At 49.6% G+C, this 26,707-nt stretch overlaps 1 protein-coding gene across 1 annotated transcript in view; it reads left to right on the top strand.

Moving 5' to 3' along the window:
- Positions 1–5,815: 5,815 nt before the first annotated feature.
- The window catches only part of SARS1 (seryl-tRNA synthetase 1), a 57,196-nt gene continuing 36,304 nt past the window's right edge, over positions 5,816–26,707 (top strand). Inside the window, exons 1-4 of the mRNA XM_075335807.1 lie at positions 5,816–6,048; positions 14,568–14,638; positions 15,733–15,813; positions 22,725–22,883. Coding sequence (XP_075191922.1) covers positions 5,913–6,048; positions 14,568–14,638; positions 15,733–15,813; positions 22,725–22,883 — 447 coding nt within the window. The 5' untranslated portion in view covers positions 5,816–5,912. The remainder of the gene's footprint in view (positions 6,049–14,567; positions 14,639–15,732; positions 15,814–22,724; positions 22,884–26,707) is intronic.

Raw genomic sequence — 26,707 nt, forward strand, 5'->3', positions numbered from 1 at the left:
GAGCGACAAAGAAATAAACATTTACATCCAGGTACCCTATAGATCACATTGTCTCTAATCTGAGTTGTTCTTCTTATTTTTATCTTGTCCAGATGCCATGATGACTTTTTATGGTCACAGCGCATCTCTGCAGACTTCCATCACACTATCCCCCAATGAAGTCCTTTCTGCATACTGACCCCACCCACACTAGCAAGTCATGTCTGCATCCATCCCACCCCCATCCTACCCAGTCTTTATGTGCCATTTTTGTCATCCCATATGGTTTCATAACGATCTCCATAGTCATCACCTCTTTGCTTCCCATACGGTTTCATAACGATCTCCATAGTCATCACCTCTTTGCTTTCCATACTGTGTCCACACCCATCCCCTCTCCTCATACTGCGTCTGCACCCACGCCTAATCCTCATACTATCTGCACCCATCCCCCCTCACTCCTCATGCTGTGTCCACACCCACCCCCCTTACTTTTCATACTGTCTGCATCCGTTCCCCCCTCACTTCCTTCCTATACTATGTCCGCACCCATTCCCCCTCACTTCCCATACGGTGTCCACACCCATCCCCCTCACTTTTCATACTGTATTCACACCCATCCCCCTCACTTCTCATACTGTGTCCGCACCCATCCTTCTTCCTTTTCATACTGTATCTGCATTCATCCCCCCTCACTTTTCATAGTGTCCGCATTTAGCCACCCTTACTTTTCGTACTGTGCTTGCACCCATACCCCCTTATTTCCTTCCCATACTATGTCTGCACCCATCCCCCTCACTTCCCATACGGTGTCCACACCCACTCCCCTCACTTTTCATACTGTATCCGCATTCATGCTCTCCATACTGTCTTTAAATTTAACTCATTGCTCCCCATACTCCCCCTCCATTCGGTCCCCATACTGTGTGCGCATTAATCACCCCCTTGCTCCCTATTCTGAGTTCAATGGTCCCGTTTGCTCCACATCCCCTAATTACAATCACTCTTCGGTGTCTTCAGCTCCATTGGAGCACTTTCCACCAGCTCTGTGTGCTCCTTTGCTGCGTCAAGGAGTGACATCAGCAGCGTGATAAGCTCACCAGATCACGCAGTTTCTGTCGCCGGGTCAGGACTTGTACTGATGTCTAATAGACGCTAGTACAGTGATCCCTGGGAGCCGGAGCTGTAGATTCTGCGAGCCGCAGTCAGCTTGACAGCGGCTCAGAGAACGCCCGACTCCCATGCAGTCGCTGGGGAGACACCACGGAACCCCGCATTAAGCGCCCCTGCCTCTACAAATTACAAATGGCACTGGTCTTCACCCCCTGCCCTTTGGGCCCAGTGAGCAAAGATGAGTACCGTGTGCTTCTGCAGCTGAAGCAAGGCAGAGCCGCCCCCCGCCTCCAGTCCAGCACATAGCTAATTTGCATGTTCTGCCCCTTCTCATGCAAATTAGCCATGCATAGTAGCCTAAGGGACAGGCCCCCCTCTTCCCCGGGCCCCATACACCAGTCATGGTTTTAATGCACTGATGGCAGCCCTGGATAGAGAACTCCTGGAATCAACTCCATTCTAGTGGTTTCTATGATGAGCTGTCTAGGTTGAAGTTGATTTCTGAGGACCTCACTCCATCAGTGAACTGTGTAGAATGGAGGGAGATCCTCAAAAAAATATCCCCTCCGATCTAGTCACTTCACTGGTGAGCCGTCTAGAATGTAGTGGCTACAGTGAGGTCCTCAAATAATCCCCTCCAATGTAATCTGTACACTGGTGAGCCATATAGAATGTAGTGGCTACAGTGAGGTCCTCAAGTCTAGAATGTGGTGGCTACAGTGAGGTCCTCAGTCTAGAATGTAGTGGCTACAGTGAGGTCCTCAAATAATCCCCTCCAATGTAATCAGTACACTGGTGAGCCATATAGAATGTAGTGGCTACAGTGAGGTCCTCAGTCTAGAATGTGGTGGCTACAGTGAGGTCCTCAGTCTAGAATGTGGTGGCTACAGTGAGGTCCTCAGTCTAGAATGTGGTGGCTACAGTTAGGTCTTCAGTCTAGAATGTGGTGGCTACAGTGAGGTCCTCAGTCTAGAATGTGGTGGCTACAGTGAGGTCCTCAGTCTAGAATGTAGTGGCTACAGTGAGGTCCTCAGTCTAGAATGTAGTGGCTACAGTGAGGTCCTCAAATAATTCCCTCCAATGTAATCAGTACACTGGTGAGCCATATAGAATGTAGTGGCTACAGTGAGGTCCTCAGTCTAGAATGTGGTGGCTACAGTGAGGTCCTCAGTCTAGAATGTGGTGGCTACAGTGAGGTCCTCAGTCTAGAATGTGGTGGCTACAGTGAGGTCCTCAGTCTAGAATGTGGTGGCTACAGTGAGGTCCTCAGTCTAGAATGTGGTGGCTACAGTGAGGTCCTCGGTCTAGAATGTGGTGGCTACAGTGAGGTCCTCAGTCTAGAATGTGGTGGCTACAGTGAGGTCCTCAGTCTAGAATGTGGTGGCTACAGTGAGGTCCTCAGTCTAGAATGTGGTGGATACAGTGAGGTCCTCAGTCTAGAATGTAGTGGCTACAGTGAGGTCCTCAAATAATCCCCTCCAATGTAATCAGTACACTGGTGAGCCATATAGAATGTAGTGGCTACAGTGAGGTCCTCAGTCTAGAATGTGGTGGCTACAGTGAGGTCCTCAGTCTAGAATGTGGTGGCTACAGTGAGGTCCTCAGTCTAGAATGTGGTGGCTACAGTGAGGTCCTCAGTCTAGAATGTGGTGGCTACAGTGAGGTCCTCAGTCTAGAATGTGGTGGCTACAGTGAGGTCCTCAGTCTAGAATGTGGTGGCTACAGTGAGGTCCTCAGTCTAGAATGTGGTGGCTACAGTGAGGTCCTCAGTCTAGAATGTAGTGGCTACAGTGAGGTCCTCAAATAATTCCCTCCAATGTAATCAGTACACTGGTGAGCCATATAGAATGTAGTGGCTACAGTGAGGTCCTCAGTCTAGAATGTAGTGGCTACAGTGAGGTCCTCAGTCTAGAATGTAGTGGCTACAGTGAGGTCCTCAGTCTAGAATGTAGTGGCTACAGTGAGGTCCTCAGTCTAGAATGTAGTGGCTACAGTGAGGTCCTCAGTCTAGAATGTAGTGGCTACAGTGAGGTCCTCAGTCTAGAATGTAGTGGCTACAGTGAGGTCCTCAGTCTAGAATGTAGTGGCTACAGTGAGGTCCTCAAATAATCCCCTCCAATGTAATCAGTACACTGGTGAGCCATATAGAATGTGGTGGCTACAGTGAGGTCCTCAATCTAGAATGTGGTGGCTACAGTGAGGTCCTCAATCTAGTTTGTGTTGGCTACAGTGAGGTCCTCAGTCTAAAATGTGGTGGCTACAGTGAGGTCCTCAGTCTAGAATGTGGTGGCTACAGTGAGGTCCTCAGTCTAGAATGTGGTGGCTACAGTGAGGTCCTCAGTCTAGAATGTGGTGGCTACAGTGAGGTCCTCAGTCTAGAATGTGGTGGCTACAGTGAGGTCCTCAGTCTAGAATGTAGTGGCTACAGTGAGGTCCTCAGTCTAGAATGTGGTGGCTACAGTGAGGTCCTCAGTCTAGAATGTGGTGGCTACAGTGAGGTCCTCAGTCTAGAATGTGGTGGCTACAGTGAGGTCCTCAGTCTAGAATGTAGTGGCTACAGTGAGGTCCTCAGTCTAGAATGTGGTGGCTACAGTGAGGTCCTCAGTCTAGAATGTGGTGGCTACAGTGAGGTCCTCAGTCTAGAATGTGTTGGCTACAGTGAGGTCCTCAGTCTAGAATGTGGTGGCTACAGTGAGGTCTTCAGTCTAGAATGTGGTGGCTACAGTGAGGTCCTCAGTCTAGAATGTGGTGGCTACAGTGAGGTCCTCAATCTAGAATGTGTTGGCTACAGTGAGGTCCTCAGTCTAAAATGTGGTGGCTACAGTGAGGTCCTCAGTCTAGAATGTGGTGGCTACAGTGAGGTCCTCAGTCTAGAATGTGGTGGCTACAGTGAGGTCCTCAGTCTAGAATGTGGTGGCTACAGTGAGGTCCTCAGTCTAGAATGTGGTGGCTACAGTGAGGTCCTCAGTCTAGAATGTGGTGGCTACAGTGAGGTCCTCAGTCTAGAATGTGTTGGCTACAGTGAGGTCCTCAGTCTAGAATGTGGTGGCTACAGTGAGGTCCTCAGTCTAGAATGTGGTGGCTACAGTGAGGTCCTCAGTCTAGAATGTAGTGGCTACAGTGAGGTCCTCAGTCTAGAATGTGGTGGCTACAGTGAGGTCCTCAGTCTAGAATGTGGTGGCTACAGTGAGGTCCTCAGTCTAGAATGTGGTGGCTACAGTGAGGTCCTCAGTCTAGAATGTGGTGGCTACAGTGAGGTCCTCAGTCTAGAATGTGGTGGCTACAGTGAGGTCCTCAGTCTAGAATGTGGTGGCTACAGTGAGGTCCTCAGTCTAGAATGTCGTGGCTACAGTGAGGTCCTCAGTCTAGAATGTGGTGGCTACAGTGAGGTCCTCAGTCTAGAATGTGGTGGCTACAGTGAGGTCCTCAGTCTAGAATGTGGTGGCTACAGTGAGGTCCTCAGTCTAGAATGTGGTGGCTACAGTGAGGTCCTCAGTCTAGAATGTGTTGGCTACAGTGAGGTCCTCAGTCTAGAATGTGTTGGCTACAGTGAGGTCCTCAGTCTAGAATGTGGTGGCTACAGTGAGGTCCTCAGTCTAGAATGTGGTGGCTACAGTGAGGTCCTCAGTCTAGAATGTGGTGGCTACAGTGAGGTCCTCAGTCTAGAATGTGGTGGCTACAGTGAGGTCCTCAGTCTAGAATGTGTTGGCTACAGTGAGGTCCTCAGTCTAGAATGTGGTGGCTACAGTGAGGTCTTCAGTCTAGAATGTGGTGGCTACAGTGAGGTCCTCAGTCTAGAATGTGGTGGCTACAGTGAGGTCCTCAATCTAGAATGTGGTGGCTACAGTGAGGTCCTCAGTCTAGAATGTGGTGGCTACAGTGAGGTCCTCAGTCTAGAATGTGGTGGCTACAGTGAGGTCCTCAGTCTAGAATGTGGTGGCTACAGTGAGGTCCTCAGTCTAGAATGTGGTGGCTACAGTGAGGTCCTCAGTCTAGAATGTGTTGGCTACAGTGAGGTCCTCAGTCTAGAATGTGTTGGCTACAGTGAGGTCCTCAGTCTAGAATGTGGTGGCTACAGTGAGGTCCTCAGTCTAGAATGTGGTGGCTACAGTGAGGTCCTCAGTCTAGAATGTAGTGGCTACAGTGAGGTCCTCAGTCTAGAATGTGGTGGCTACAGTGAGGTCCTCAGTCTAGAATGTGGTGGCTACAGTGAGGTCCTCAGTCTAGAATGTGGTGGCTACAGTGAGGTCCTCAGTCTAGAATGTGGTGGCTACAGTCAGGTCCTCAGTCTAGAATGTGGTGGCTACAGTGAGGTCCTCAGTCTAGAATGTGGTGGCTACAGTGAGGTCCTCAGTCTAGAATGTCGTGGCTACAGTGAGGTCCTCAGTCTAGAATGTGGTGGCTACAGTGAGGTCCTCAGTCTAGAATGTGGTGGCTACAGTGAGGTCCTCAGTCTAGAATGTGGTGGCTACAGTGAGGTCCTCAGTCTAGAATGTGGTGGCTACAGTGAGGTCCTCAGTCTAGAATGTGTTGGCTACAGTGAGGTCCTCAGTCTAGAATGTGTTGGCTACAGTGAGGTCCTCAGTCTAGAATGTGGTGGCTACAGTGAGATCCGCAAAAATGTAACACCAATCTAGACGCATCCCTTCCTCGTCTCCCCGTCCAAGGAGTGCGGTCACGTGACGTCAGTCATTCTTCCCATCAGCCAATCGAGTGTACGAGGGCCCAGGCTCCGCCCTCTCCCACGTGACTCCGCAGTCCCGGCTCTTCTCCGCTGTCAGTGCTCGGTACCGGTTGCTGTGACCACTGCGGCTGTCACCATGGTGCTGGAGCTAGATCTGTTCCGTGCGGATAAAGGTGGGAACCCCGAGCTGGTGAGAGAGACGCAGAGGAAGAGGTTTAAGGATCCGGGCCTGGTGGACGCCTTACTAGAGGCAGACACTGCGTGGCGAAAGTGTGAGTATCACGGACGTGTTCTCCGCGACCATAGAGCGCTGTGGGAAGGCTCCACTATCCACACACAGGTGACCAGCGGACGGTCCGGGAGCCGGACCCTGCGCTCCATGTGCTGGACCGAGAGCTGATGCAATCATGCAGCAAGCTGACTGCAGGGGCGTGGTCATAAGACGTGACGTGCTGTCATGGCAACTGTCGTGGGGCGGGGTTCTCCAGGGGGCGTGGTCTTGTTAGGTACCAGCTGATCCTATACTCTTCTCGAGAGCCGGTGCATGTGCGGGAGGTGACAGCGCCATCTACCGGAGCCCCAGCAGGCCGGGCACTGCCGCGGGTCTATGGCCAGCAGCCCCAACCGCGCCCCGTGCCTTATATGCCACAGAAATAATGCCCCCACACAGTATGTGCCCGATCATGGCTTCTACCGGATACTCCCCAACACAGAAAGATGCCCCCCACACACAGTATTCTGCCCCCCACAGCCCACCCTCCACACACAGTATAATGCCCCCCACAGCCCACCCTCCACACACAGTATTCTGCCCCCCACAGCCCACCCTCCACACACAGTATTCTGCCCCCCACAGCCCACCCTCCACCCACAGTATTATGCCCCCCCACAGCCCACCCTTCACACACATTATGATGCTCCTCACAGTGCCTGGATACACAGTATGATGTCCCCCGCAGTATGCACCCGATACACAGTATGATGTCCCCCGCAGTATGCCCCGATACACAGTATGATGTCCCCCGCAGTATGCACCCGATACACAGTATGATGTCCCCCGCAGTACGCCCCTGATACACAGTATGATGTCCCCCGCTGTATGCCCCCGATACACAGTATGATGTCCCTCGCAGTATGCACCCGATACACAGTATGATGTCCCCCGCTGTATGCCCCCGATACACAGTATGATGTCCCTCGCAGTATGCACCCGATACACAGTATGATGTCCCTCGCAGTATGCACCCGATACACAGTATGATGTCCCCCGCAGTATGCACCCGATACACAGTATGATGTCCCCCGCAGTACGCCCCTGATACACAGTATGCTGTCCCTCGCAGTATGCACCCGATACACAGTATGATGTCCCTCGCAGTATGCCCCCGATACACAGTATGCTGTCCCTCGCAGTATGCACCCGATACACAGTATGATGTCCCTCGCAGTATGCACCCGATACACAGTATGATGTCCCCCGCTGTATGCACCCGATACACAGTATGATGTCCCTCGCAGTATGCACCCGATACACAGTATGATGTCCCCCGCTGTATGCCCCCGATACACAGTATGATGTCCCCCGCAGTATGCCCCCGATACACAGTATGCTGTCCCTCGCAGTATGCACCCGATACACAGTATGATGTCCCTCGCAGTATGCACCCGATACACAGTATGATGTCCCCCGCTGTATGCACCCGATACACAGTATGATGTCCCTCGCAGTATGCACCCGATACACAGTATGATGTCCCCCGCTGTATGCCCCCGATACACAGTATGATGTCCCTCGCAGTATGCACCCGATACACAGTATGATGTCCCTCGCAGTATGCACCCGATACACAGTATGATGTCCCCCGCAGTATGCACCCGATACACAGTATGATGTCCCCCGCAGTATGCCCCCGATACACAGTATACTGTCCCTCGCAGTATGCACCCGATACACAGTATGATGTCCCTCGCAGTACGCCCCTGATACACAGTATGAAGTCCCTCGCAGTATGCACCCGATACACAGTATGATGTCCCTCGCAGTACGCCCCTGATACACAGTATGAAGTCCCTCGCAGTATGCCCCCGATACACAGTATGCTGTCCCTCGCAGTATGCACCCGATACACAGTATGATGTCCCTCGCAGTATGCACCCGATACACAGTATGATGTCCCCCGCAGTATGCACCCGATACACAGTATGATGTCCCCCGCAGTACGCCCCTGATACACAGTATACTGTCCCTCGCAGTATGCACCCGATACACAGTATGATGTCCCCCGCAGTATGCCCCCGATACACAGTATGATGTCCCCCGCAGTATGCCCCCGATACACAGTATGATGTCCCTCGCAGTACGCCCCTGATACACAGTATGAAGTCCCTCGCAGTATGCCCCGATACACAGTATACTGTCCCTCGCAGTATGCCCCCGATACACAGTATGATGTCCCCCGCAGTATGCACCCGATACACAGTATGATGTCCCCCGCAGTATGCACCCGATACACAGTATGATGTCCCCCGCAGTATGCACCCGATACACAGTATGATGTCCCCCGCAGTATGCCCCTGATACACAGTATGAAGTCCCTCGCAGTATGCACCCGATACACAGTATACTGTCCCTCGCAGTATGCCCCCGATACACAGTATGATGTCCCCCGCAGTATGCCCCCGATACACAGTATACTGTCCCCCGCAGTCCGCCCCCGATACACAGTATACTGTCCCCCGCAGTCCGCCCCCGATACACAGTATACTGTCCCCCGCAGTATGCACCCGATACACAGTATGATGTCCCCCGCAGTATGCACCCGATACACAGTATACTGTCCCTCGCAGTATGCCCCCGATACACAGTATACTGTCCCCCGCAGTCCGCCCCCGATACACAGTATACTGTCCCCCGCAGTCCGCCCCCGATACACAGTATACTGTCCCTCGCAGTATGCACCCGATACACAGTATGATGTCCCCCGCAGTATGCCCCCGATACACAGTATACTGTCCCCCGCAGTCCGCCCCCGATACACAGTATACTGTCCCCCGCAGTCCGCCCCCGATACACAGTATACTGTCCCTCGCAGTATGCCCCCGATACACAGTATGATGTCCCCCGCAGTATGCCCTCGATACACAGTATACTGTCCCCCGCAGTCCGCCCCCGATACACAGTATACTGTCCCCCGCAGTCCGCCCCCGATACACAGTATACTGTCCCTCGCAGTATGCACCCGATACACAGTATGATGTCCCCCGCAGTATGCCCCTGATACACAGTATACTGTCCCTCGCAGTATGCCCCTGATACACAGTATACTGTCCCTCGCAGTATGCCCCTGATACACAGTATGAAGTCCCTCGCAGTATGCACCCGATACACAGTATACTGTCCCTCGCAGTATGCCCCTGATACACAGTATGAAGTCCCTCGCAGTATGCCCCTGATACACAGTATGATGTCCCCCGCAGTCCATCCCTGATACACAGTATGATGTCCCCCGCAGTCCATCCCTGATACACAGTATGATGTCCCCCGCAGTCCGTCCCTGATACACAGTATGATGTCCCCCGCAGTCCATCCCTGATACACAGTATGATGTCCCCCACAGTCCGCTTCCGATATATAGTATGATGTCCCCCACAGTCCGTTCCTGATACACAGTATACTGTCCCCCGCAGTCCGTCCCTGATACACAGTATACTGTCCCCCGCAGTCCGTCCCTGATACACAGTATGATGTCCCCCGCAGTCCGCTTCCGATATATAGTATGATGTCCCCCACAGTCCATCCCTGATACACAGTATGATGTCCCCCGCAGTCCGTCCCTGATACACAGTATGATGTCCCCCGCAGTCCGTCCCTGATACACAGTATGATGTCCCCCGCAGTCCGTCCCTGATACACAGTATGATGTCCCCCACAGTCCGTCCCTGATGCACAGTATACTGTCCCCCGCAGTCCGTCCCTGATACACAGTATGATGTCCCCCGCAGTCCGTCCCTGATACACAGTATGATGTCCCCCGCAGTCCGTCCCTGATACACAGTATGATGTCCCCCACAGTCCGCCCCCGATATACAGTATGATGTCCCCCGCAGTCCTCCCCGGTACACAGTATGATGTCCCCCGCAGTCCGTTCCTGATATATAGTATGATGTCCCCCGCAGTCCGTCCCTGATACACAGTATACTGTCCCCCGCAGTCCGTCCCTGATACACAGTATACTGTCCCCGCAGTCCGTCCCTGATACACAGTATACTGTCCCCCGCAGTCCGTCCCTGATACACAGTATACTGTCCCCGCAGTCCGTCCCTGATACACAGTATACTGTCCCCCGCAGTCCGTCCCTGATACACAGTATGATGTCCCCCGCAGTCCGTCCCTGATACACAGTATGATGTCCCCCGCAGTCCGTCCCTGATACACAGTATGATGTCCCCCGCAGTCCGTCCCTGATACACAGTATGATGTCCCCCACAGTCCGCCCCCGATATACAGTATGATGTCCCCCGCAGTCCTCCCCGGTACACAGTATGATGTCCCCCGCAGTCCGTTCCTGATATATAGTATGATGTCCCCCACAGTCCGTTCCTGATACACAGTATACTGTCCCCCGCAGTCCGTCCCTGATACACAGTATACTGTCCCCGCAGTCCGTCCCTGATACACAGTATACTGTCCCCCGCAGTCCGTCCCTGATACACAGTATACTGTCCCCGCAGTCCGTCCCTGATACACAGTATACTGTCCCCCGCAGTCCGTCCCTGATACACAGTATACTGTCCCCCGCAGTCCATCCCTGATACACAGTATGATGTCCCCCGCAGTCCATCCCTGATACACAGTATGATGTCCCCCGCAGTCCATCCCTGATACACAGTATGATGTCCCCCACAGTCCGCTTCCGATATATAGTATGATGTCCCCCACAGTCCGTCCCTGATACACAGTATACTGTCCCCCGCAGTCCGTCCCTGATACACAGTATACTGTCCCCGCAGTCCGTCCCTGATACACAGTATACTGTCCCCCGCAGTCCGTCCCTGATACACAGTATACTGTCCCCCGCAGTCCATCCCTGATACACAGTATGATGTCCCCCGCAGTCCATCCCTGATACACAGTATGATGTCCCCCGCAGTCCATCCCTGATACACAGTATGATGTCCCCCACAGTCCGCTTCCGATATATAGTATGATGTCCCCCACAGTCCGTTCCTGATACACAGTATACTGTCCCCCGCAGTCCGTCCCTGATACACAGTATACTGTCCCCCGCAGTCCGTCCCTGATACACAGTATGATGTCCCCCGCAGTCCGCTTCCGATATATAGTATGATGTCCCCCACAGTCCATCCCTGATACACAGTATGATGTCCCCCGCAGTCCGTCCCTGATACACAGTATGATGTCCCCCGCAGTCCGTCCCTGATACACAGTATACTGTCCCCCGCAGTCCGTCCCTGATACACAGTATGATGTCCCCCACAGTCCGTCCCTGATACACAGTATACTGTCCCCCCGCAGTCTGTCCCTGATACACAGTATACTGTCCCCCCGCAGTCTGTCCCTGATACACAGTATACTGTCCCCCGCAGTCCGTCCCTGATACACAGTATACTGTCCCCCGCAGTCCGTCCCTGATACACAGTATACTGTCCCCCGCAGTCCGTCCCTGATACACAGTATGATGTCCCCCGCAGTCTGTCCCTGATACACAGTATGATGTCCCCCACAGTCCGCCCCCGATATATAGTATGATGTCCCCCGCAGTCCTCCCCGGTACACAGTATGATGTCCGCCCCGGTACACAGTATGATGTCCCCCACAGTCCGTTCCTGATATATAGTATGATGTCCCCCACAGTCCGTTCCTGATACACAGTATACTGTCCCCCGCAGTCCGTCCCTGATACACAGTATACTGTCCCCCGCAGTCCGTCCCTGATACACAGTATACTGTCCCCGCAGTCCGTCCCTGATACACAGTATATTGTCCCCCGCATTCCGTCCCTGATACACAGTATACTGTCCCCGCAGTCCGTCCCTGATACACAGTATACTGTCCCCCGCAGTCCGTCCCTGATACACAGTATACTGTCCCCCGCAGTCCATCCCTGATACACAGTATGATGTCCCCCGCAGTCCATCCCTGATACACAGTATGATGTCCCCCGCAGTCCATCCCTGATACACAGTATGATGTCCCCCACAGTCCGCTTCCGATATATAGTATGATGTCCCCCGCAGTCCTCCCCGGTACACAGTATGATGTCCCCCACAGTCCATTCCTGATATATAGTATGATGTCCCCCGCAGTCCGTCCCTGATACACAGTATACTGTCCCCCGCAGTCCGTCCCTGATACACAGTATACTGTCCCCCGCAGTCCGTCCCTGATACACAGTATACTGTCCCCGCAGTCCGTCCCTGATACACAGTATACTGTCCCCGCAGTCCATCCCTGATACACAGTATACTGTCCCCGCAGTCCATCCCTGATACACAGTATACTGTCCCCGCAGTCCATCCCTGATACACAGTATACTGTCCCCGCAGTCCATCCCTGATACACAGTATACTGTCCCCGCAGTCCATCCCTGATACACAGTATACTGTCCCCCGCAGTCCGTCCATGATACACAGTATACTGTCCCCCGCAGTCCGTCCCTGATACATAGTATACTGTCCCCCGCAGTCCGTCCCTGATACACAGTATACTGTCCCCCGCAGTCCATCCCTGATACACAGTATGATGTCCCCCGCAGTCCATCCCTGATACACAGTATACTGTCCCCCGCAGTCCGTCCCTGATACACAGTATACTGTCCCCCGCAGTCCGTCCCTGATACACAGTATACTGTCCCCCGCAGTCCATCCCTGATACACAGTATGATGTCCCCCGCAGTCCATCCCTGATACACAGTATACTGTCCCCGCAGTCCATCCCTGATACACAGTATACTGTCCCCCGCAGTCCGTCCATGATACACAGTATACTGTCCCCCGCAGTCCGTCCCTGATACATAGTATACTGTCCCCCGCAGTCCGTCCCTGATACACAGTATACTGTCCCCCGCAGTCCATCCCTGATACACAGTATGATGTCCCCCGCAGTCCATCCCTGATACACAGTATGATGTCCCCCACAGTCCGCTTCCGATATATAGTATGATGTCCCCCACAGTCCGTTCCTGATACACAGTATGCTGTCCCCCGCAGTCCGTCCCTGATACACAGTATGATGTCCCCCACAGTCCGCTTCCGATATATAGTATGATGTCCCCCACAGTCCGTTCCTGATACACAGTATACTGTCCCCCGCAGTCCGTCCCTGATACACAGTATACTGTCCCCCGCAGTCCGTCCCTGATACACAGTATACTGTCCCCCGCAGTCCGTCCCTGATGCACAGTATACTGTCCCCCGCAGTCCGTCCCTGATACACAGTATGATGAAGCAGCCACAAGGTCCACATAGAGGGGTGGCCTCCTACTAGGACATCTTCTCGTTTCGCATGTATGCTTCTCTTAGATTATAAACACTTACACTCCCCTTCTGTGATGCCGCCGTTCCAGCGGTGTCAGCGTGCGCTCTCCTGAAACTCAAGTGAGGTTGTAATGTCACACAAGCCCCGCGCCAAATCGGCACGGAAGGTGAGTATACGTTTTTTTATTTTAACAATAGCAAACATGTAATGAGAAGCTGTTGTCTTAGTAGTGGAACACCCCTTTGAGTAAAATTGGGCACATGTGCTCTCCAGACTACTCATAAGATATGCTGCAATAATTAACTCTTGCAGTGTATTAGGCCTGTACGTGTGTGCTGTGTCTAATAGCCTTCTGTATATGGTGACCTGGGAACCATTATTTCTTGAGTATCATTTGCAAAGCATCGACTGGAAAAACCCCATCGCTGAATAAACCACAGTGTCTTTTTCCCATTGAATCAATAGGAAGCTTATTTCATGTATTTGAAGGCTTTTTTTCATTATTAATGAGTGAGCACTCCCATGCTGGGTACTCGTAATGAGCAGTTGGATTCTCGGATGGCGCAACTTGAGCACCGAGTATAATGGAAGTCAATAGGGAACTCAAGAATTTTTCTGAATATTTCCCGGAAAAATGCTTAAGTTTCCCATTGACTTCCATTACACTTGGTTACTTGAGTCGCTCCCATCCGAGCACCCGATCATGGTAGTGCTCACTCATCGCATGCCTGGTCACAATTGAGTGCAGAATTTGAGTGGGTGAAAAGCTGGGACAGTTTGGCTTGGATCCAGGCTAGTGTAGCAGAGTATCCGCAGTATGCTCCAGCTCACAACCCACTGCTGATGGTGCGGACATGGGTGACAATAAATGACCCCGAGCTGGCCAGCCAAACACATCGCTGCAGCGGGGGCTCGGCAGGTCGCTGTGTGATGTGTAATCAAAGGGCACGGTGACCTGAAAAATATAAGGGCCAAAACAACTTGTACTAAGGGAACAATCTATTCTGGTGGACAGAGAGCAATCGTTGGTTATTTAGTCCACATTTTTAGGGCTGGAATCTCAATAATGTTTTCAATGGCATTTTTGTGTGCGTTTTTAAGTGTATTGCTGCGGTCCGATTTTCTTTTTATAATATAATACGAGAATATCTCCATGTGTAGAGCTCTTTTTGTGGACAGTGGTGCTTTGATCAAAGCGTGGTAGTTTTATAATGTATTTCTCCAAACCAAGGAATGCCTGTCTGTGTGTGTGTGAGACGACACAAAACTGATCCATATTATTTGTAATTCCAGGCAGATTTCAGGCAGATGCTTTAAACAAGTCCAAGAATCTGTGCAGCAAAAGCATTGGAGAAAAAAAGAAGGTAAGTGGAAGGATGAAGGTCTTATTGTTGAGCCTATAAGTGGCTTATATCCTATGGTTTCCACAATAAGTTATTGACGCTGTGTATTCTTGCTGTGGGAAAAAAAAAAAAAACGCAGCATCTTACACTTTTAACAAAGCAGCTCATGTCCCATGTGTTTCCCCCCCCCCCATTATTTACACTACATTATTTACACTATGTAAACTGTCCTGCGAGTGCTTTTGAAATCCACAACACGTCAATTTCTCTTGGGGGTCCACAGTTTTATGTGCAGCTTTTCCCAATAGATTTTCATCAAAATCGCAAGTAAAAAAACACACGTCTTGTGTTTCCACGGTGGAAATGCACTAAACACACATTTAACCCTCTCATGACTATTTTAATAAAGTTTTGTTGAAGTGAAATACTAGAAAATATAAAAAAATAGTAGCTTTTATACAAAACATGACATACCAAGAAGAGATAAAAAAAAACGCAACATCCAAAAGTGCATGTAAAAATAAACCGCGAGTAACCTAATTTATCTAATAGATGCAGTAAATGCACAGCATCAAAAACCATGAGAACGATAAGACCTTTCACCAAAAATGTTTCATTTTGACCTGGACACATGATGTAATAATGGCAGAAGAGCTGATTAAGACATTATTTATTTTTAAAATGTTGCCTCCCTGTTGCAGAGATATCAGCAATTAAGTGTCTGGCATCTAATGAGTTAAATTTAGTTAAGACCAAGTGAGTGTTAGTGGAAAGTTTTCGCTGGGGGAGTGTACTTCTGCCTCCTATATGACACTGACCAATCATAAGCCGGCAGTACATAGCTGTGCAGAAGTCCTGTGATGATGTGACTAGGGGTCATATGACCTGAGTGCACAGGCTCCTGTCAGGCGGAGTGCACAGCCTAAATAAAATACACAGGCGTGTGGAAATATTTGCAGGAGTTGTACTATATAAGTTTCAGCTTCGAACCTCTGCTCACATTCTGTGCAGCTGTTTGTCCATCACACAACCAGGGTAGATCAATGGAGGTCCTCATTCAATTACTAAAAGCAGTAATGAAGATCCATAACCACTTTTCTTTATTGTGATTGCAGAAAAAGGAACCTGTTGGTGACAACGATGTTCTTCCAGACGATATATGTAATGTGGAGGAAATAACAGCAGATATACTTAGTGTAAGTGTACCTTCGCTTCAAAGGCATGCTTATTTTTTTACTTTATTTTGCAGCTACCTTAAAGGAATGCTCCCCGGGATCAGTTCAGTAAGAGCCCCCCACTGCACGTCAGTTGGATTGTTGAGGTCTGGACTTTATCTGGGTCATTACAACCCCTCAATTCTTTTTTTTTTTTTTTTTTTTTTTTGTCTGGCATCCTGATGTGCTTGGGATGATTCTAATGTTGTGTGACTCGATGTCGGCCAAGCACTAGTTTTTGAATAAATGGCCTTTCCTATGGCTCTAGAATACTTTAGTGTGTACATCGATTCAATGACTGCAAGGTTCCCAGCTCTTGTGGCTACAGAGCAAGCACAGTTTATCACCCTTCTGCCACCATGCTTGATAGTGTGTATGGTCTTTGGGTGGATTTGCCAAACGTGATGCAGGTCATTATAGATAAATATCTCTACTCTGGACTCTTATGGAACAACGTCCTCTGGACAAAAGTCTTCTGGTTTGTTCAGATGCACCTGTACAGACTTTAGCTGTGCTGCAATGTTATCAGATAAGAAACTTTCTTTTGGCAACCCTTCCAAACAAGCCTTGGTTGTTCAGCCTTTGTTCGATTACTATCATGAATTTGACCATTAAACATGTAAATTGAGACCTTTTAGAGTCACAGCCATAGCCTTGAGTTTTTGCAATTTTTCTGCATTGAACAGTCTGTCTGACCGTTGTTTGTCTTGGCTGGGTATGTCCTTTCACCTGAAGATTGTTACTTATCTTGACTGTTTTCAGTTTGTGTAGATTGATGTACTCCAAATTGTTTGGAATTGGCCTTATAAACATTCTCAGAATTATGGGCAGCAAACAATTGCTTCTCTAAGATCATTGCTGATATCGTTCCTCCCTGCCATTGTGTTATGCATGACTGCTAAAGAGCAGTAAACTGCCAGAACATTTGCTTTTATATACTGAACAAAAATCGAAACGCAACACTTTAGTTTTTGCTTTCATTTTTCATGAGCGGAACTCTAAAACCGAAGACTTTTTCTGTGTTAGTGAGTATTTCTCCATTGCTGAGATCATCCGTTCACCTCATAGGTGTGGTATATATCAGGATGCTGATTAGGCAGCATGATTATTGCCTTAGGCTGGCCACTATAAAAGACCACTCTAAAGGGCTTTTTACACTCTGCGAGATCGCTAGCGAGCGTACCCGCCCCCGTCAGTTGTGCGTCACGGGCAACTCGCTGCCCGTAGCGCACAACATCGCTCGGACCCGTCACACTACTTACCTGCCTAGCGATATCGCTGTGACCGGCGAACAGCGTCCTTTCTAAGGGGGCGGTTCGTTCGGCATCACAACAACGTTACTAAGCGGCCGCCCAATAGAAGCGGAGGGGGTGGAGATGAGCGGGACGAACATCCTGCCCACCTCCTTCCTTCCTCATTGCGGGCGGCCGCAGGTAAGGAGAGGTTCCTCGTTCCTGCGGTGTCACACATAGCGATTTGTGCTGCCGCAGAAACGACGAACAACCTGCGTCCTGCAACAGCAATGATATTTGGGAAATGGACAGCGTGTCAACGATCAACGATAAGGTGAGTATTTTTGATTGTTAGCGGTCGCTCGTACGTGTCACACGCAATGACCTCGCTAACTAGAACCGATGTGCGTCACGAATTCCGTGACCACAACGATATCTCGTTAGCGATGTCATTGCGTGTAAAGCGGCCTTAAAGCTATGTGCCCATGGGAGAACGTACCTCCGAACTTTTCTGCAGGTATTTCCACAGGTTCACGCACTCTTCGGAATCCACAGCTATCCATTGCTGCGGTATATCTGCAAAGTTGTTGCGGTAAACCTGCGGAAACAGTGCAGATTTCGTGCAGAATTCCTGCGAATTTCTCGCCCTGTGTCTCCATAGTGGAGGAGCGGGAATTCCACAGATGATTCCGCATGAATTGACATGCAGTTACGTGCTGCTGCATGAAATCCACAGCATTTTTCACAGCCGCAAAAATTGCAGCATTGATACAGCACTCCCCAAATCCCATAGGATAACATGGGGAGTGTGTGTACTTGCGTAGACCTGCAGATTTATCTGGAAATTCTAGAAAATCCTCGGGTTTTCCGCAGCAAAATCCGCAGGTACGTTCTCCCGTGGGCACATGGCCTAAAATGTGTAGTTTCATCACGCAGCACAATGCCACAGATGTCGCACGTTTTGAGGGAGCGTGCAGTTGGAATTCTGGGTGCAGGAATGTCCGCCAGAGCTGTTCTCCCTGAACTGAATGTTCATTTCTCTACCATATGCCGTCTCCAAAGGGGTTTCAGAGAATTTGACAGTACATCCAACCGGCCTCACAACCGCAGACCATGTGTAACCACACCAGCCCAGGACCTCCCCATCCAGCATCTTCACCTCCAAGACCGTGTGAGATTAGCCATCCGTACGGCTGCTGCAATAATCAGTCTCCATAACCAAAGAATTTGAATTTCAGCACAAACTATCAGAAACCGTCTCAGGGAAGCTTATCTGTGTGCGCATTGCTTTCATCGGGGTCATAACTGACTGCAGTGGGCAAATGCTCACATGCAATGGCGTTTGGCACGTTGGAGCGGTATTCAATTTACGGATGAATCCCATTTTTCATTGTGCAGGGCAGATGGCAGACTGTGGGTATGGTGTCATGTAGGTGAGCGGTTTGCTGATGACAATGTTGTGAATCGCGTTGCCCATGGTGGCGGTGGGGGTTATGGTATGGGCAGGCGTATGTTATGTATAACGAACACAGTTGCGTTTTATTGATGCCCTTTTGAATGCAGAAAGCTACTGTGATGAGATCCCGAGTACAGATGGGCAGACCTGTGGAAGTTCGGTTTGGTGGGTTCTGCTGGACTTTATATAAAGTTTGGTTTGGGACCCTGACTTGACCTGAACCCCAATGAAAGCCACTAATTGGCAGTTCGGGTCTCTGCCCACATGTGGCCAGCCATAGTCAGATAATTTCCAGGGGAGTGTGAGCGTGTATAATATATATGTGTGTGTGTGTGTGTGTGTGTGTGTGTGTGTGTGTGTGTGTATATATGTATGTGTGTGTGTGTGTGTATATATAGATAGAGAGAGATATATATATATATATATATATATATATACTCGTGTGAGTGGTTTGCCTATGTAAAGCACCCAAACTCCGAATCCGAACTATGGTTTTGTTTTTTTTGTTTTTTTTTTTTTTTTTTGTTTTTTTGTAAAGTCTGTGTTTTGTATAAACACCGAACCTTGGGTTCGCTCACTTCTAATCCTGAGGCCCAGAATTGTGCCATTTATTTTTACCTTTTATTATGGCCAACTAAGTCACACCTGTGTAATAATCATGCTGTGTAATCATCATCTTGATATGCCACACCTGTGAGGTGGATGGATTATCTCCGCAAAGGAGACAAGCTCACTAACACAGATTTACACAAATTTGTCAACAATATTTTAGAGAAAAGGACGTTTTGTGTGCATACAAAGATCTTTTCAGCTCATGAAAAATGGGAGGAAAACCAAAATTTGTGTTTTTATATTTTTATTCAATGTACTTGTCGATGAAGAATGTATCTAGGGCATTTGATTAGCAGATCCTGTCAGTGACATGCCCGCTTAATTCCTATGGAAGCAGTAAAGGTGTGCTCAGATTTTGACTGCTTCAGCATGTTAGCTGACCCACAGACCCCTTCATACTAATGTGCATGGCCTGTGCATGGCCCGCTGCTGAGCACTCCCAGCTCTGCTCTCCCTAGTGGCAGGTTTGCTGCGGTGCAGCTTTGCAGCACTCCCAGCTCTGCTCTCCCTAGTGGCAGCTTTGCAGCACTCCCAGCTCTGCTCTCCCTAGTGGCAGCTTTGCAGCACTCCCAGCTCTGCTCTCCCTAGTGGCAGGTTTGCAGCACTCCCAGCTCTGCTCTCCCTAGTGGCAGGTTTGCAGCACTCCCAGCTCTGCTCTCCCTAGTGGCAGCTTTGCAGCACTCCCAGCTCTGCTCTCCCTAGTGGCAGGTTTGCAGCACTCCCAGCTCTGCTCTCCCTAGTGGCAGCTTTGCAGCACTCCCAGCTCTGCTCTCCCTAGTGGCAGCTTTGCAGCACTCCCAGCTCTGCTCTCCCTAGTGGCAGCTTTGCAGCACTCCCAGCTCTGCTCTCCCTAGTGGCAGGTTTGCAGCACTCCCAGCTCTGCTCTCCCTAGTGGCAGCTTTGCAGCACTCCCAGCTCTGCTCTCCCTAGTGGCAGCTTTGCAGCACTCCCAGCTCTGCTCTCCCTAGTGGCAGCTTTGCAGCACTCCCAGCTCTGCTCTCCCTAGTGGCAGGTTTGCAGCACTCCCAGCTCTGCTCTCCCTAGTGGCAGCTTTGCAGCACTCCCAGCTCTGCTCTCCCTAGTGGCAGCTTTGCAGCACTCCCTGCTCTGCTCTCCCTAGTGGCAGCTTTGCAGCACTCCCAGCTCTGCTCTCCCTAGTGGCAGGTTTGCAGCACTCCCAGCTCTGCTCTCCCTAGTGGCAGCTTTGCAGCACTCCCAGCTCTGCTCTCCCTAGTGGCAGGTTTGCAGCACTCCCAGCTCTGCTCTCCCTAGTGGCAGGTTTGCTGCGGTGCAGCTTTGCAGCACTCCCAGCTCTGCTCTCCCTAGTGGCAGCTTTGCAGCACTCCCAGCTCTGCACTCCCTAGTGGCAGCTTTGCAGCACTCCCAGCTCTGCTCTCCCTAGTGGCAGGTTTACAGCACTCCCAGCTCTGCTCTCCCTAGTGGCAGGTTTGCAGCACTCCCAGCTCTGCTCTCCCTAGTGGTAGGTTTGCAGCACTCCCAGCTCTGCTCTCCCTAGTGGCAGGTTTGCAGCACTCCCAGCTCTGCTCTCCCTAGTGGCAGGTTTGCAGCACTCCCAGCTCTGCTCTCCCTAGTGGCAGCTTTGCAGCACTCCCAGCTCTGCTCTCCCTAGTGGCAGGTTTGCAGCACTCCCAGCTCTGCTCTCCCTAGTGGCAGGTTTGCAGCACTCCCAGCTCTGCTCTCCCTAGTGGCAGGTTTGCAGCACTCCCAGCTCTGCTCTCCCTAGTGGCAGCTTTGCAGCACTCCCAGCTCTGCTCTCCCTAGTGGCAGCTTTGCAGCACTCCCAGCTCTGCTCTCCCTAGTGGCAGCTTTGCAGCACTCCCAGCTCTGCTCTCCCTAGTGGCAGCTTTGCAGCACTCCCAGCTCTGCTCTCCCTAGTGGCAGCTTTGCAGCACTCCCAGCTCTGCTCTCCCTAGTGGCAGCTTTGCAGCACTCCCAGCTCTGCTCTCCCTAGTGGCAGCTTTGCAGCACTCCCAGCTCTGCTCTCCCTAGTGGCAGCTTTGCAGCACTCCCAGCTCTGCTCTCCCTAGTGGCAGCTTTGCAGCACTCCCAGCTCTGCTCTCCCTAGTGGCAGCTTTGCAGCACTCCCTGCTCTGCTCGCCCTAGTGGCAGCTTTGCAGCACTCCCAGCTCTGCTCTCCCTAGTGGCAGCTTTGCAGCACTCCCAGCTCTGCTCTCCCTAGTGGCAGCTTTGCAGCACTCCCAGCTCTGCTCTCCCTAGTGGCAGGTTTGCAGCACTCCCAGCTCTGCTCTCCCTAGTGGCAGGTTTGCAGCACTCCCAGCTCTGCTCTCCCTAGTGGCAGCTTTGCAGCACTCCCAGCTCTGCTCTCCCTAGTGGCAGCTTTGCAGCACTCCCAGCTCTGCTCTCCCTAGTGGCAGCTTTGCAGCACTCCCAGCTCTGCTCTCCCTAGTGGCAGCTTTGCAGCACTCCCAGCTCTGCTCTCCCTAGTGGCAGCTTTGCAGCACTCCCAGCTCTGCTCTCCCTAGTGGCAGCTTTGCAGCACTCCCTGCTCTGCTCTCCCTAGTGGCAGCTTTGCAGCACTCCCAGCTCTGCTCTCCCTAGTGGCAGCTTTGCAGCACTCCCAGCTCTACTCTCCCTAGTGGCAGGTTTGTAGCACTCCCAGCTCTGCTGCATCCTCCTGTTTGGGGACTGTCTCCCTGGCTATAGGGAGATGCGCCCAGATTTGCTGGAATTTCTATCATTATGTCCAGCAGAGTTCTGCTTCCCTGTCCTATCCCCTAGTAGCAGGTGCCTTATTAGACTGGTCCTCCCTGCACCCTGGGTCTCCTCTTTAGTATTCTTTAGTATTGGTTTGCTTGCAAGTTCTGTCTGTTAGCCCCGTTTTGCTCTGTCTGTCCACCTGCTTGCAAGTTCTGTTGGTCTGTTCTGACTGTTTAGCTTGTTTCTGTGGCTTGCTGGTCTTGTCTGTGATATGTCTGTCTTTATTTTCTTCTGGTTACTGGATTTAAGTTTCCATTTTGGCTCTGTGTTGTCCCTCTTGGTTTGCCTCCTGTTCTGTCCTGACCTCTCCTGGTCAGTCCTTGTCTGTGTCTTGTATTCATTGTGTTGTCCCTTGTGTCTGGGTTCAGCCTTACGTCTCTTACACCCTGACCCTCTGGTCAGATGCTTCAGGCACTAGGACTGCCCTGGGGTGGTACCTGGCGACTACCTGCAGCCTATCCTCACCACTAGAGGCTCTAGTGAAGGCCAGGTAGTCGCTTAGTCACACCCGACCTCACAGGGTAAACCTGGTCCCAATAGCGCAGTGGGTTCAAATATTCCGCTCTGGCTGTAACATTAGCTTGTTTTAATTACTCTGTTTTTTTTCTTAATTGTACCTGTGATCACCACATCTGCCTTTTAATAAAGACTGTATAGCCCTCAGTAGTGACGGCCTAGTCTAATAATTTAATATACCATTACTTGAGTCTCCTACAGACAGTGAAAAGAGTGGCACTAGGGGAATAATACCCCTACTGTTTAGCCCTTTTCCCCTCTCCCTCCTTACTCATTTGTTTTTCACTCATCTTATTGCATTATATATTAATGACTTTAATGTGTTTTACTTGTTTCAGTCGTTGACAGTGACTCAAATCTTGAAGTTGCGGATAGTAATAGATGAAAAAATAGCTGAAACGGATGCCGAGCGCTTGCGTTTAGAAGCTGCAAGGTTTGAGTGTCTGAGAGAAATCGGAAACTTGCTTCATCCCAGTGTCCCGATCAGTAATGATGAGGTATGTCATTCACCTTCAGCCGAAAACACAAATCTATTCAGCAGCAACATATGGTTTAAAGGGAACCTGTCACCAGATTTGGGGCCTATAAGCTGCAGCCACCACCAGTGGGGTCTTATATACAGCATTCTAACATGCTGTATATAAGAGCCCAGGCCGCTGTGTAGAATGTAAAAATCACTTTATAATACTCACCTAAAACGGTCGCTCTGCGGTGGAGTTGGGCCATATGGGCGTTCTTCTGAAGCCTCTGTGTGCATGATGCGTCCTATGTCCTACACACTCGCCGGTCCAGCGCAGGCACACTACAATACTTTGATCTGCCCTGCTAAGGTCAGATCAAGGTGCGCTTGCGCAGGACCTCCATGCTGGCCTGTGTGCATGACATAGGACACGTCGTGCACCCAGGCTTCAGAAGAAGGAGGACAAAGATGGTTGAAAGAGGGGGCGCTGGCACCGGAGAACGGAGACGCCCATATGACCCAACTCCACCGCACCGCCCCTTAGGTGAGTATCATAAAAGTGATTTTTACGTTCTACACAGCAGCCTGGGCTCTTATATACAGTATTCTGGAATGCTGTATATAACAGCCCACTGGTGGTGGCCACCGCTTATAGGCCCCAAACTGATGACAGGTTCCCTTTAAGGCAGGATTTTTTTCTGATTTTTCATAAATAAAGATGCATTCAGCTAATTATAAAAGATTTTGTCTTAATCACAAAATATAAGATAATCATACTAGTTTAGGTAGAATGCTCCTTTACTATGCTAATGGCAGCTTGCACACCCAAAACCTCTGTCCCTGGGAAACACACCCCTTCAATCAGAGGTCCAGTACTCGATTCGGGTGTAGTTTTTGATACAGAGCAGATTCTCATGAATCACATATCTGCCATTATTGAATCTTCATAGTTACATCTGAGAAACATTGCAAGAATTAAACTCCGATATCCACTAGAAGAGCGGTCACAACTGTTAAATGCTATCATACTTATCCTGTTGAATGTTTGTAGTGACCTACAGTATGCCGTACGTAGACCTCTCAGACGGACACTGTAAAACAAGATATAGATCACATCCGTTAAGTTTGGGAAGAAATACACCACTTAAGGCCTTAAAAGACATTAGAAGCATCGTTCGGCCAATTGCTTGGCTGAGAGACATCTCAACTGTCTCTGCCATACAGAGGAGTGCTCATGAAAGTCACCAATAGACATCTCTGGGCAAACACAATGACCGTCAGTCTGGGATTGGACATGCCTGATCGACGTCTCCTCCTCTGACAATCCGTCAGGGTGACCCCCCATACACATTTGAGAAGGGCTCCCCTCAGTATGATTTCAGTGGAAAAGCTTTGGCAGTCATTCTACTGGTAATGGGGGCTCTGGGTGTCACTACTGTTAGGGGGGTAGGAGCTGGATGTGGCTCTTGATCCTCTCTAAAGGCCGCTTTACACGCTAGCGTGCGTACCCGCCCCCTTCGTTTGTCGGCACATCGCTGCCCGTGGCGCACAAAATCGCTTGGACCCATCACACTACTTACCTGCCTTGCGACGTTGCTGTGACCAGCGAACCACCTTTTTTCTAAGGGGGCGGTTTGTTCGGCGTCACAGTGACGTCACTAAGCGGCCGCCCAATCGAAGCGGAGGGGCGGAGATGAGCGGGACGTAACATCCCGCCCACCTCCTTCCTTCCTCATTGCCGGTGGCCGCAGGTACGGTGAGGTTCCTCGTTCCTGCGGTGTCACACATAGCGATGTGTGCTGCCTCAGGAACAACGAACAACATCGTACCTGCAGCTGCAACGATATTTGGGAATAGGGGGGCATGTCACCGATTAACGATTTTGCGACCTTTTTTGATCGCACGTAGGTGTCACACACGACATCGCTAATGCGGCCGGATGTGTGTTACGAATTCCGTGACCCTAACGTCATCGCTTTAGCTTTAGCGATGTCGCTGCTTGTAAAGCGGCCTTTAGCCCTGAATGTGGCTCTCAAGTTCAGAAAGGTTGAGGACCATTGAATTAGTGTTGGCCGAATTTTAAGTCTTTTGTGAGAAATGCCCTTTACAAACGCTACTTGTTATAGTCTTTAACACCACAAAACAGTTCCAAAAATACATTACAAATATAAATAAGATACGGTTGCTTATTTTATCTTTGCAACTACAGGAGAACTCTGAGTCTGTATCAAATACACACATTTATTTCTGCATAAATCCTTTAGACAAAGACAAAACACAATATTTAAATGTCATGATCCCAATTCACATTATAAAAAAAAAAAGCAGATAGATCCAACAAACATGATTACTCCTCCCTATTATTTTAGATTCTTTACTATATCTCTATAATCAAATGTGTTTCGTATACTCTTTAGATTTGTCAGATTAGGTTAAACACTTTGAGATTGATTGTGTATTAATTAATATACTGCCATACTATTCCAGCCACTAATATATTGTGCCCTAGATTTTCTACATATGGAACAACATGCCCCAAATACTAATTAACGCAGTTTTAAATCCATGTATAAAGACATTTAATTATTGGCAGTATATCTCCTTGAAAAAGCAAAATGTGAAACGTACGTTGAGGATTGACCTGAAGAAATCTGTTACAATATGGGTATTTATCAACGCTCTGTTATCCTATATAGATATCTCTGAATATGTCTTATTTTTTGGTACTGATTTTTCTTGATTAACGTTATGGGTTAAGGCAATACCAATACAATAGGTACTTTATATGAAGTATTGAGATTTATAATATGGAGATATACTGCCATCTAGTGGCCATTAATTAAATGTCTATATATGGATTTAAAACTGCATTAATCAGTATATGGGACATGTTGTCCCATATGTAGAGATATCTAGGGCAGAATATATTTGTGACTGGGATAATATGTCAGTATATTAATTAATACACAATCAATCTCAGTGTATAACCTAATCTGATAAACCTAAAGAGTAGAAGAAAGACCTTTTGATTTTAGACATATAGTAGTGATAATCTAAAATAATAGGGAGGAGTAACATAATCATGTTTGGATCTATCAGCTTTTTTTATAATGTGAATTGGGATCATGACATGTAAATATTGTGCTTTGTCTAAAGGATTTATACAGAAATAAAATGTGTGTTTTTGATACAGACTCCGAGTTCTCCTGTGGTTAAATTGTTATAGTCTTTGTTACTTTGCCTCATTTCTGTACTGTTGATATTTTAAAGGGAATCTGTTTTTGGTGCCTTTTTTCAGATCAGCATAATGTAGGCAAAGAGACCCTGAATCCAACGATGTATCACTTAGATCAATAGTTCAGCTGTTCTGACACAATCAAAGATTTTAGTTTTAGCATATAGCAGAGCTTAACAAGCTGCCCTGTCCACACCAGGCTCTCTATGTACATTTCTATAGTCAGAAGCTGCTAATCACAGAAGGGGCAGAGTCAGATTTAAGATCACACACTCCTCAGACCCGCTAATGATAAAGCTAAGAGGCTTAAACTAAGGCCTAAGACACACGGCATGAAAATCGGAGTGAGTGCAATGCGATTGCATTCCACTTGGACCAATATTAGCCTATGTGCCAGCTCCCATGAGCGATTATTTTGTAATCGGACCGAGAAAACAATGGCAGCATGCTGCAGGTGCAATGCGATCCTTGTTTCTCTCCCACCCATTCAATTCTATGGGGGGAGAGAGAGAAAGATCGCACTGCACTCGCAGTACACCGGTGTACCGCGAGTGCAGGGCGAGAAAGGCAGTAGCCGGCAACGGAGGAGAGAGGGAGATATTTCTCTCCCTCCCCTCCGCAGCCAC

The sequence above is a fragment of the Anomaloglossus baeobatrachus genome, chromosome 2 (assembly GCF_048569485.1).
Source record: "Anomaloglossus baeobatrachus isolate aAnoBae1 chromosome 2, aAnoBae1.hap1, whole genome shotgun sequence".
Lineage (NCBI taxonomy): Eukaryota > Metazoa > Chordata > Amphibia > Anura > Aromobatidae > Anomaloglossus > Anomaloglossus baeobatrachus.